The sequence below is a fragment of the Mobula birostris genome, chromosome 10 (genome assembly GCF_030028105.1).
Source record: "Mobula birostris isolate sMobBir1 chromosome 10, sMobBir1.hap1, whole genome shotgun sequence".
Lineage (NCBI taxonomy): Eukaryota > Metazoa > Chordata > Chondrichthyes > Myliobatiformes > Myliobatidae > Mobula > Mobula birostris.
In genome coordinates, this window is record NC_092379.1 from 123,761,017 (window position 1) to 123,774,111 (window position 13,095).

The following is a 13,095-nucleotide window of genomic DNA, read 5'->3' on the forward strand; positions in this document are numbered from 1 at the left end:
GCAGAAGTTGCTTTAGTTTCTGTTTCACAAACAAGAGAAAATCTGCAGATGCTGGAAATCTCTTTTACCAATCAACTCCCCAGTGCTTTACTTCACCCGCCCCACCCCGCTTCCAGTTTCACCTGTCACTGTGGTTTCTTCCCTCCCCTCCCCCATCTTCTTACTCTGACCCCTGATCTCTTTTTTCTACAGTCCCGCTGAAGGATCTTGGCCCAAAGTGTCGACTGTACTCTTTTCCGTCGATGCTGCCTGGCCTGCTGAGTTCCTCCAGCATTTTGTGTGTGTTGCTTAGTTTCTGTTTCCTCTTCTTTAAACTAATGTTTGACTAAATTGACTTTACTTACTGAATAATAGAAATTTTATTATGTGTAATTTAACTCACTCAGCTTTAAACATTGGCAGATGTCAATAAATAGTCCGATAATTGAAGCATTTCAATGGCAGTATATTGCTTTTGGACATCTGGAATTGCATAAAGGGAAATAATTCTTTCCTTTCACTGTGGATTGTGAATGCCTGGTCATAGCTGCAATAGTACATGTACAAATGGTGCCCACTCTGTGAGTACACTTGTGTATAATGACTACATAACTGAAGCTCAGCATTACATACCAAAAGCTGTTGGCCCTTACAATATGAACTGAGGAAACTGACACTAAAATTAAAAATAATATGGATTATACTCACGTCTCTCCACAGATTGGAGAATAAACACATGTTGCTATAAATGTCTTAGTGTGTATTGATTGTGAAAATGTAGACCTGAGTGGATTGATTGTTAAAACGTAGATCAAAATGGATTAATCATTAAAACACTTGCTTCTAGAAAATTATGAAAGCAAAAAAAAATGAAAAGTACAATTTTTAACATGAATTTACCCTATGAGCACTGAGTTTGAGCTGTCAGCACTACATTAACATATCTCAAACACTAGAGCATTGATGGAACTATATTCATTCATTTCAGAGATCACTAAATTCTCCATTGGTTTATTCTGAAGATGAGATGTTGGTAATTACAGCAGCATTGATTTTGATAACAATGGCAGCATTAACCTTGTGTCCTGCACTCCCTTCCATTTATGTATATAAAAAACACATAAAACATCTCTTGCAACCTAAGTACCCGCTGTAGCAAACCAACTTGTGATAAACATTTGTCCTCGCTTGTATTGTTAACTAGAATTAAGTATTGGAATGAGATTTTTTTTATATCTCTCTCTGCTATCACAGTCGTATAGTTCTTGTAGAGATTAATGGAATATATTTTACGCACTTACAGTGTGGCCGGGAACTGTGACTGATGGAATAAGGAATAACAAACAAAATTTATGGATGAACTGCAGGAAAAAGACCTGGATGCACGGGACCCCAAAACGGATCAACCCTGCTGGGTCAATGTAGACGGTAAGGATTGAGTTACAACAGTAGGTTGACTCGGTAGTTCTTTAAAGCTTTTGTCTTTAAAGATGTTTTTGAAAAGAACTTTAGGTGCAAACTTGGGTGAACAGTCTTGGAAAATCCCACCTATTTAGCACAGTGAGAATATCCTTATCTCATGACCTCTTAATAGCTCACCACAAAGGGAAATGAGGATGGACAATAAATGCTGTCAATACCAGTGACACCCTCATTACAGGAATGAAAAGAACAGATCAAATAGTACACCAAATCTAATTAACAAGACTCATAGAGAATGGATTGGGGAGATAGTCTGGATCATAGAGTCATAGAACACCATAGCGCAGAAACAGACCCTTCAGCCCATCTAGTCTGTGCCAAACTATTAATCTGCCTAGTCCATACCCCTTCCACCCATGTACCTATCCAAATTTATCTTAAATATTAAAATTGAACCTTATATCCATCACTTCTGCTGACAGCTTGTTTTACAATCTCACTGCCCTCTTGAGTGAAGAAGTTCAGGATTAAAATCAGATTTAAAATTCCGGCATATGTCATGATATTTGTTGTTTTTGAGGCAGCAGTACAATGCATTACATATGTAAGGGGGTTTCTTTTTTTATATGTCACTGCGTAGTCTAATTAAAATGGCTTCTTTGTTATGTTATAATTGAAAGGGCTTCTTTGTTATGTTAACTGCTGAGAAAGTCTTCCCGCTAGCAGTTTGTTTTGGATTATCTATTGATAAGAGGATGAATGAACCAATTTGGATAGTTGTTATGGTTTTGGTGTGTCTGTGAGATATTGTATGCACGGGGGTTTTGGGGCAGAAGGTGGGAGAGAGAGAGACAGAGGATGGACCAGGTGCTGTGAGTCCACTAACGGGGTCGGACCCCGAGTGGGGTGTTCGGCGAGGAGAGGAGACGGAGACGGACTTGTGTGGAGCGTCTGGTCAACCACCGTTGTTGGTCCCAGGCGGCCGGTGGAGGTGATCCGAGGGGTCGCAGGGTGAAGAAGGGTCCTGAGCTCCAACTGTTTGTGCACGAAGAGATTGAACTTTGATAAGTGTGGCGCCTTTTATTTTCCTTTTATATTTTATTCTCTATTAATTATATAGTTCAAGTAATATCTATAAACTGTAAATCACTTAATCGTATCTGGTGTATTGTCTGTTATTTGGGCGGGGTGGGGTACATCACACAGCATCCACACAAACTAAGTACCCAGTTTGGCGGGGCCTAGGGCTGTTTACCTAGACGACAGCAAGCCGAGCAAATCTGAGGCTGGCCAGGGGGGCTACACATAATATTAGAAAAACACTAAATTGCAGTATGCAAATATATATAATAGTTAAGTAAAGTAAGTAGTGCAAAAATAAAAATAGTAAAAAAGTAGAGAGGTCATGTTCATGGGTTCAATGTCCATTCAGAAATCGATGGAAGAGGGGAAGAAGCTGTTCCTGAATCATTGAGTGTGTGCCTTCAGGCTCCTGTATCTCCTTCCTGATGCTAACAATGAGAACAGGGCATGTTATGGGTGATGGGGTGGAATTCCGCTTCCGGTTCCCTTTAAACACTTCACCTTTCATCCTCAACCCATGACCTCTAGTTCATGTCTCACCCACCCTCAGTGGTAAAATCCTGCTTGCATTTACCCTACCTATACCCCTCATAATTTTGTATACCTCTATCAAATCTCCCCTCTTTTTCCTACACTCTATTGAATAAAGTCCCTGTAATTCAAGTCTTCAAATCCTGGCAACATCCTTGTAAATTTTCTCTGCACTCTTTCAAGTCTGAACAGGACTACTTGAAGAAGAATCTGTTGCAACAAAACAAAGCAGTGAAACGGTTTGTTTTCAGTGATCTATGAGGAAATGGGATAACACTGAGATATGAGCTGCCCTTTGAATAATAAACATCATTATAAGAACAAAAATTCAAATCTTTGACATTTGGATAATTATATATGAATTGTCATGATTTTAATTTCCATTAACAGTGTAGTATGCTATCTTAATTGAACTACACTGCAGTCAGTTGGAAGTCTTCTCTGGTACTGAGAGAGTAAGATAGCGAGCCGAGGCTCCAGTTCTTGTCAGCAGCGAGCTAAATGAAGGAAGTCATCCATTAAAAAACAGGGTTTGACAGCCTTCCCTGCCAAGATACTAATGCAATGTGGACTCATAACTCCTTTCTGGTTGACTGTACAGTGTATTTCTTCTGAGGAGGCAGTCAAAGATAAAAATAAAGATTAGCTTTATTTGTCACGTGTACATCAGAACATCAGTGCATACAGTGAAATGTGCCGTTTTCCGTCAACAACCAACACAGTCCGAGGATGTGCTGGGGGTTGCCCACAAATGTCGCATGCTTCTGGTGCCAACATAGCAAGCCTACAAGATGCTAATCCTAACCGTTTGGCTTTGGAAACTGGGAGGAAACGGGAACACCCTAAGGAACCCATTCATTCATGGAGATTACTTACAAATGCCCTGTAGACAGCGGCAGGAATCAATCCCTAATCTTACAGCGGGTGCTGTAAAGTATTACACTACTTGCTACAGTATATTTTATGTATTTTGTGACTATCTGGAGAAGACAGATCTCAGAGTTGTATTCTGCATCCATACTTTGATAATGAACCTATGAACCTTTCAACACTACCGTGCCACCCTAACTTATCCAGCTTCTCTTGCCCTTCGTGCCAACCAGTTTGGATGTTTGAGAGTATGTAATTGTCAATAAATGTGACTGGGTCTCTCTCATCGTATTCCTTTTGCTCCTTCCAGTGGCATTGTTATGAAAATGTATAAAGTGCTGGAAATCCAAAATAAAAGTATAAAAAAATTGCCGGGGACACAAGGCAGATCAGGCAGCATCTATGGAAAGAAAAATATGTTAACATTTTTCGTTCAAAGTCCTTCATCTGAATTAACTTGTTTCCTTGCTTTCCCAATTTTGTCAAAGAAACATTGTGAAATGTTAACTCCCTTTCTCCCTCCATAGCTGCTGCCAAACTTACTGAATGTTTTCCAGCATTTTTCTTTTTATTCCACTAGTCGTCTCCCGAAAGTCGCTTTAAATGGGACAGTGGCTTTACTTTCACTTTTGAAAGGGCACTTGGGACCTATGCCATATTTCGTGTGCCAACTGAAGACAGTGGAAAAATCAGCTGGAATTTATTACAGGCAGTGGATCTGCGGCTGCCTCTGTAGTGCACCTGCTGTAATTGTAGACAGTCCTCACTGTTTACGTTGCACACGTACAAATACAATTACAGTAGCACACATTGTCTCGTTTGAGCTAGCACTGCGTCAAACCCATCATATAAATAAAAGGATCGGGTCTTGATATGAAAACCTCCATTCTGGATCCAAATTTCCTTTTCGGTCAGGAGACAAGTAGACTCAAATCAACCATCCTTCTGACCTTCCCTTGGTCTGCTCTGCATCCTAAAAGTAGGAGCTATCCAGCTTGCAGTTGGAGAGGAGCTTGAGGTCAAATGAAGCCGTGAAGAGACAGGTGCAGTGCTTAGATTCGAGGTTAGGTGTGATGCATGGAGAGCCTGTACTTGGGAACAAAGTGGTACCTGCTGTGTTTGCTGAGCAAGAATAATCGGAACATAGGGCTTTGAAAATGTGACAAACAGATGGTCAGATTGGCAACATATGATATAGAAGAGCAGCACTGTGAACAATGATCTCGTATAATAGCATTGCTCTCTGAAATTAATTAGCATCATTAGATCAGATAAGGCTATATCCTCTGTTTTAGGAAACAAGTACCATAAATGTTAGAATAAATTTTACCATCAAATTTACTTGGACAGAACCCGATCATGTGTAACTAAAAATACAGGTGGTGGAAATCTGAAGTTAAAAACGGAAAATGCTGGAAGCACCCGGCAGATCAGAAAGCATCTTTGGAATGAGAAACATGTAAGTTTTTTAAGTTGGTCAGATTAGATTGAATTAAGCGCTTCATCTTTTGTTGATTTTCTTTGAGGCTCATTTTGTATCAAAGAATGTCATTGGACATCTTGATGGAGATTGAGAACAAACTGGACTCATGCAGTAAAACTCCAATAACCTGCTATCTCTTTGTCCATAAATCCTGGTGATTCGGTATCTGGCCTTGGGATACTGTTCCTACATTCACTGGCGCCCTGCTCCCATGCTTCTTATTAACATATTGGGGATCTCTTGCCTGCTTGTTTTAAGTGCATGGATCCTGTTCCTATGCTCATATTTGGCACACCAGGTCTTTGTTCCCATCCTGATTTTAAACACACTGGATATTGTATCATCCTGCCTTTGAATTTGTCTGGTTCACTGGGAAGTGTATCATAGTACTGTGTAACATGTCTAAAAAAAGTGAATTGAAAGTGTTAATGGATTATCATCCAATATGCAAAAAATCTGCATCTTCAAAATGTGGTACCTCCTGAAGGCAGCATCCGTCATTAAGGACCCTCGCTATCCAGGGCATGCCCTCTTCTCATTCCTCCCATCAGGGAGGCGGTACAGGGCCCCGAAGACACACACCCAACTTTTTAGGAACATCTTTTTCTTCTCTGTGACCGGAGTTATGAACTCAAGAACATAACCTCGCTATTCCTCTTTTACACTATTATTTACTATTGTAATTTACAGTGATATTTATGTCCTGCAGTGTACTGTAGCCACAAAACAAATTTCAGGACATATATCAGTGATAATAAACCTGATTCTGATTCTAACTCCAATTCAGTCAAAGTCCCAAGAATACCGTGTTGTCGAAGTGCTGTTAGTTTTAAGCACGTACTTAGCCACTTAGAGCAGTGATTTTAAATAATAACAATCCTCCCAGTGATTAATTTGCATCATTCAATTACAAATGGGATAGTTCGTTAGTTTGGAAAACTAATACTGTGTTATTGTAAAGTGGCTGATTTACGATGATTCTTGTCCAATTGCCAAACTCAAACCTCTGCACCACACCCTTTAACTTTATTTTTTCCGCTATTGAAACAGTTATACTCCTTTGAACTTCATTGATTTGTTATTTCCAATTTGCTGATATGTTTTACTTCCTTGGCCCTGCAACCTCTCTGACTCACTTCATAGATACCTACTTAAGTTCAGTTTCTTTAGAAACAGAGCCCTCAGCCTGCTCAGTCTGAAGTCATCCTACAGTTTGCGGGTTTATAGAGGATTGTGTGTTCATTATAGAAGGGCAAGTATTTCCAACTCATTAGAATTCATCCAGCAAACATACTTAACAATAATTCTAATATGACTTCTGCACTCAGGCCCTCCTAATCACAATTTCTTGGTTTACCCTTTTTTTTACCTTGGTGTAATGTTGTTGACCCATATTTCATGACTTTGGCCTTGCACATTGGTTCCTCTGTAGTAAACTATCACAGTACTCTATGTTAATGTGTAAATCTTTTAAATTTCAGTCATTATTAATTAAAGAAATGTAGAGTAATACAGCACAGCAATGAGCCCTTCGGCCCATTATTTCCATTTTGACCTTTTGCTCATCTACGGTAGCCCCACTTGCCCACATTAGGACTGTAACCTTCTATGCCTCCCTTATTTAAATGTTTCACTCAAGGCTGCTTTCTGCAATATGCAAAACATGTCCAGAGAACACCATGTTAGCAGCTCTCTGTAATCTGATTCAATATTAACTGTTCTATAAACTAAGGTTGTTAGAAACAAAAAAAGAATGTATATGGATTACAATGTACCTGTATAGGTTGAGCGAGCTAGGGCTTTTTTCTTGGGAGTGAAGGAGGATGAGATAGAGGCATACAAGATGATAAGAGGCAGAGATTGAGTGGACAGCCAGTGACCTTTTACCTCCAGGGTGGAAATGGCTAAATCCAGAGGGCATAACTGAAAAGCGGTTGAAGGAAAGTATTGAAGGATGTCAAAGGTAGGCTTTTTTACACGGAGAGAGGTAGGTGAGTGAAACTCAATGGTGGTAGATGTAGATACATTCAGGACATTTAAGAGACTCTTAGATAGGCCTATGGATGAAAGAAAGATGGACTGCTATGACAGAGGAAAACATTAGATTGATCTTACAGTAGCTTAAAACATCATAGGTTGAATGGCTTGTACTGTGCTATAACGTTCTCTGTTCTCAAAGCAAGGGATGAAATAGGTTGAGTTTACTGTTAGATTGATCTTACAGTAGATTAAAACATCATGGGCTGAACGGCTTGTACTGTGCTATAATGTTCTCTGTTCTCTGAGTAAGGAATGAAAATGTTGAGTTTACTGTTAGAGTTAATGGGTAGATGTTGGCAAGATGCATTACTTCTGCCATGGGTGAAAAAATATATCTCTGAGTATGATTCCTTTCTCCATGGAAAAATTCAAGATTGCTTGAATTTGCAGTTCCAACATTTGTACAAAGGCATTGCACAGAAATTATCATTCAACCATGAATTCAGTCCATCATAATTAATTAATAATACAGAGAACATGAGTTGTAGAGTCCATAGGTTGTAGAATCTATTCACTGTTGAAGTTATCCACTCTGGGTCAGGAACCTGGTGATTGAAGGGTAATAGCTGTTCCTGAACCTGGTGGTGTGGGCCCTAGGGCTCCTGTACCTCCTTCCCAACAGCAGCAGTGAGAAGACAGCATGGCTTGGATGGTCCATGCTCATGGGTAATTTTTTTTTGCCTTTTCTTTGATCAAAAAATGTTTTAATCTTGTTTTGCAGGAGGATCTTTCTGAAAACTGTTGATGAAGGTAGATATAAACCAGTGCCTCTGCATTGGCATCATGCAGACTCTCACTACATCGGCTAACTTTACAGGGAGAAATTAAACCCAGCCAATATTTCATGTTTGTCGAAGCACAGAACATGGAAACAGCAGGTATGTCAATTAATTCATAAATTATTGCAGAATTGAAAAAAAAAGTGCCAAAACTTTGACATCTGTTCCTGTTTTGAACAGAAAAAGCATTATAAATGGCCTCACTTGAGAATAGGGGAATGATCAATACCTCTGAGAGTTCTGGATAACTTCAACTACTTGAGCCATTTACTGATGAGGAAGCAGAATAGTTATGCTCACAGAAAGGTTGAAGGGCATTAGTGCCTTGAAATTAGACTGAATAGCTCTGCCATGTTTGACACAATGTGACTGAAAATCACTTTTACCTAGATGAGGTAACAATTAAACAACTATTTCCAGGTCACTTCTTGGCACCAATTACACCTTCCAGACTACCGTCCCCGTTCGAAAATTTAGTGTGATTTCTAACAACCCTTCTCCCCCCCAACAATATCAGCTGATGGTTCTTTTAATGCAATAGTCAGCTCTCCTGCCCCCACCCCAAAGCCAGTGGGCTACCAGCCATAGAGCTGCCAAGTCTGGCCTCGGGAGAGGATGAACGAGGCGGCACATTTCTGGCTACAAGAATGCGAAAGATCAAGGCTGTAGTTTCTGACTTCGGGGTCTTGGGCACAGATGAGATTTTCTGCAGCACCCAGTGTGCAAAGGGATAACTGGTGTCCCACAGATTTTCTGGGTGTGCTCAAGTTTATAGGCATGCTTGATGCCTGTACTCCCTGGAGTTCAGAAAAATGAGGGTGATCTCATTGAAGTGGATGTGGAGAGGACGTTTCCTATTTATCTATTTAGTGATACACCATGCAGCAGACCCTTCCAGCCTTCTGAGCCACGCCAACCCAACAACCCCACAACCCCGATTAACCCTAACCTAATCACGGAGAAAGAATGACTACTTAACCTACTCGGTACGTCTTTGGACTAAACTGGAGCACCCGGAGGACACCCACGCATTCCACAGGGAGGACATGCAGAGACTCCTTACAGAACAGCACCAGAATGGAACTCCAAACTTCGGAATGCCCTGAGCTGTGATAAAGTCCTGGGGAGTGTAGGACTAGAGGGCACGGCCTTAGAATAGAGGGTCATCCATTTAGAACAGAGGTGACGAGGAACGTCTTTAGCCAGAGGGTGGTGAATCTGTGGAATTCATGGCCACAGACGGCTGTGGAGGCCAAAGCAGTGAGTATATTTAAAGTGGAGGTTGATAGGTTCTTGATTAGTAAGGCCATCAAGGGTTATGGGTAGATGGCAGGAGAATGGGATAATAACTCAGCCATGGTGGAATAGCAGAGCAGACTCGATGGGCTGAATGGTCTAACTTAGCTCCTATGTGTTAGCATCTTATAGTCGATAAGTGGTGAAATCCTCCTTCTGCAGACTTAACATAAAGACTTTTCTTTTTATGTTGTAAACAGCTTTTTGTAAATTTTCTGGGGAAAAAAATTTGCATTTAAATGAAGCCTTTTATGATTCTCAGCACCTTTACAACCAACTTTGAATTGCGGTCGCAGTATTAATGCAGTAAATTATGGAAAATCGGCTTCGATTGCATGCTCTAGACTTAGTGTATAATAACAATTATGTATTGAAGTTCATGTTTGACTTCAGTGGAATCCAATTTTAGAATAGAGAGTTCAACGTCAACTAAATTTCATCTATACAGCAAAGAACATCTATACAGTCAAAATTTTACTCCATTTTCTCCTTTGTCTCCTGTTGTAAACCTGAAATATTTAGTGTACCAAGATGGGTCTGGAGGGCTATAGTTCAGGTCCAGGTTGATAGGACTAGGCAGAGTAATAGTTTGGCACAGACTAGATGGGCTGTAGTACGTCCATGGTTCTAGATTGATGGTTGTAAAATGACATGCTTGAAGATTTCACATGTTTAAGATGAAAACTTTCCTGGCACTGATCTCCAAAATGTTATGTTATCCAGGAGGGTTAAAGTTTCTAAAGAGGAAAGTGCAAAGAAGAGATGATCCCTCAAGCTCATTGTGAGCCTGTCCCCTCTTAACAAAGAGCACTGGATTACAATGGAAAGCTGAGGGGAAAGAATCGAACAGGTCTAGCTAGTTGGAACATTAGATTTATTTGGGGAATACAACTGGTGAGATACCATGACTGTAGAATAAAGCTTAGAATGGAATGAATCAGAATGATACACCATGTACTGATATAATACTTTCTCATTAATTGACATTGCATTGACTTTTACTCTGAGTCATAATGATGGTGCTATGGGAAATGAAAATGTAACACTGTACAGGGCACTCAAGAGTGCTTATTTGATTTGATCATTAAAACAGATTACTGGAAAAACAAAAACTAAAAATCCATACTGCAGCTAATTTTGAGAATGTTTGTTTTAGATGTGTCATTCCAAAGACAGGTTCTCAATTCACAACACTTATATCTTTCATAATACACACAAAATGCTGGAGGAACTCAGCAACTCAGGCAGCATCTTTGAAAAGTAACTCTTCCATTTCATGCATTTCTGCTCGTACCCCATCCTCCCGCCACCCTACAGGGGTAGGGTTCCTCTTGTCCTCACCTACCACCCCACCAGCCTCTGCATGCAGCACATAATTATCTGCAACTTCTGCCACCGCCAACAGGATCCCACCACCAAGCACATCTTTTCCTCCCCCCCCCCCCCTTTCTGCTTTCTGCAGGGATAGCTCCCTATGTGACTCCCTTGTCCACTCGGCCCTCCCCACTGACCTCCCTCTTGGCATTTATCCTTACAAGTAGAACTAGTGCTACATCTGCCCCTACACCTTCTTGTTCACTACCATTCAGGGCCCTAAATAGTCCTTCCAGGTGAGGTGACACTTCACCTGTGAGCCTGTTGGGGTCATTTACTGTGCTTGGTGCTCCCAGTGTGGCCGCCTGTACATTGGTGAGACCAGACATAGATTGGGAGATCGCTTCACCAAGCATCTACACTCCGTCCGCCAGAACAAGCAGGATCTCCCAGTGGCCACCCATTTTAATTCCACTTCCCATTCCCATTCCAATATGTCCATCCATGGCCTCCTTCACTGTCATGATGAGGCCACACTTAGCTTGAAGGGACAACATATATTCCGTTTGGGTAGCCTCCAACCTGATGGCATGAACATCGAATTATCAAACTTCCAGTAATGCCCCCCAATTCCCCCTCCTTCTTCACTTCCCATCCCCTTTTCCCTCTCTCACCTCATCTCTTTACCTGCCCATCACCTCCCTCTGGTGCTCCTTCCCCCTTTTGCTCTTCCATAGCCTTCTGTCTCTTTCACCAATCAACTTCCCAGCTCATTACTTCATCCCTCCCCCTCCAGATTTCACCTATAACCTGGTGGTTCTCTCTCCCCTCCCGCCACCTTTTAAATCTAGAAACATGGAAAACCTACAGTACAATACAGGCCCTTCAGCCCACAATGCTGTGCCAAACATGTCCTTACTTTAGAAATTACCTAGGGTTACCCCTAGCACTCTATTTTCTAAGCTTCATGTACCTATCCAGGAGTCTCTTAAAAGAGATTCCACAACCGTTACTGGCAGCCCATTCCACGTACTCACCACTCTCTGCGTAAAAAACTTACCCCTGACATCTCCTCTGTACCTACTCCCCAGCACCTTAAAACTGTGCCCTCCCGTGCTAGCCATTTCAGCCCTGGGAAAACAGTCTCTGACTATCCACATGATCAATGCCTCTCATCATCTTATACACCTCTATCAGGTCACCTCTCATCCTCCGTCGCTCCAAGGAGAAAAGGCCAAGTTCACTCATCCTATTCTCATAAGGCATGCTCTCCAATCCAGGTGACAGCCTTGTATATCTCCTCTGCACCCTTTCTATGGTTTCCACATCCTTCCTGTAGTGAGACAACCAAAACTGAGCACAGTATTTCAAGTGGGGTCTGACCAGGGTCCTATATAGCTGCAACATTACCTCTCTGCTCCTAAATTCAATTCCACAATTGATGAAGGCCAATACACCACACTCCTTCTTAATCACAGAGTCAACTTGCGCAGCAACTTGGAGTGTCCTATGGACTCGGACCCCAAGATCCCTCTGATCCTCCACGCTGCCAAGAGACTTACCATTAATACTATATTCTGCCATCATATTTGACCTACCAATATGAACCACCTCACATTTATCTGGGTTGAACTCCATCTGCCACTTCTCAGCCCAGCTTTGCATCCTATTGATGTCCCGCTGTAACCTTTGACAGCCCTCCACACTATCCACAGCACCTCCAACCTTTGTGTCATCAACAAACTTACTAACCCATCCCTCCACTTCCTCATCCAGGTCATTTATAAAAATCACGAAGAGAAGGGGTCCCAGAACAGATCCCTGAGGCACACCACTGGTCACCGACCTCCATGCAGAATATGACCTTTCTACAACCACTCTTTGCCTTCCGTGGGCAAGCCAATTCTGGATCCACAGAGCAATGTCCCCTAGGATTCCAAGCCTCCTTACTTTCTCAATAAGCCTTGCATGGGGTACCTTATCAAATGCCTTGCTGAAATCCATATACACTACATCTACTGCTCTATCTTCATCAATGTGTTTAGTCACATCCTCAAAAAATTCAATCAGGCTCGTAAGGCATGACCTGCCTTTGACAAAGCTATGCTGACTATTCCTAATCATATTATGCTTCTCCAAATGTTCATAAATCCTGCCTCTCAGGATCTTTTCCATCAACTTACCAACCACTGAAGTAAGACTCACTGGTCTATAATTTCCTGGACTATCTCTACTCCCTTTCTTGAATAAGGGAACAACATCCACAACCCTCCCATCCTCCGGAACCTCTCCCGTCCC

At 41.5% G+C, this 13,095-nt stretch overlaps 1 protein-coding gene across 1 annotated transcript in view; it reads left to right on the forward strand.

Moving 5' to 3' along the window:
- nexmifb (neurite extension and migration factor b) overlaps positions 1–13,095 on the forward strand; it is a 159,195-nt gene that overhangs the window by 119,996 nt on the left and 26,104 nt on the right. The window contains exons 2-3 of the mRNA XM_072270915.1: positions 1,283–1,407; positions 8,130–8,286. Of these exons, the coding sequence (XP_072127016.1) occupies positions 8,253–8,286 (34 nt within the window). The 5' untranslated portion in view covers positions 1,283–1,407; positions 8,130–8,252. The remainder of the gene's footprint in view (positions 1–1,282; positions 1,408–8,129; positions 8,287–13,095) is intronic.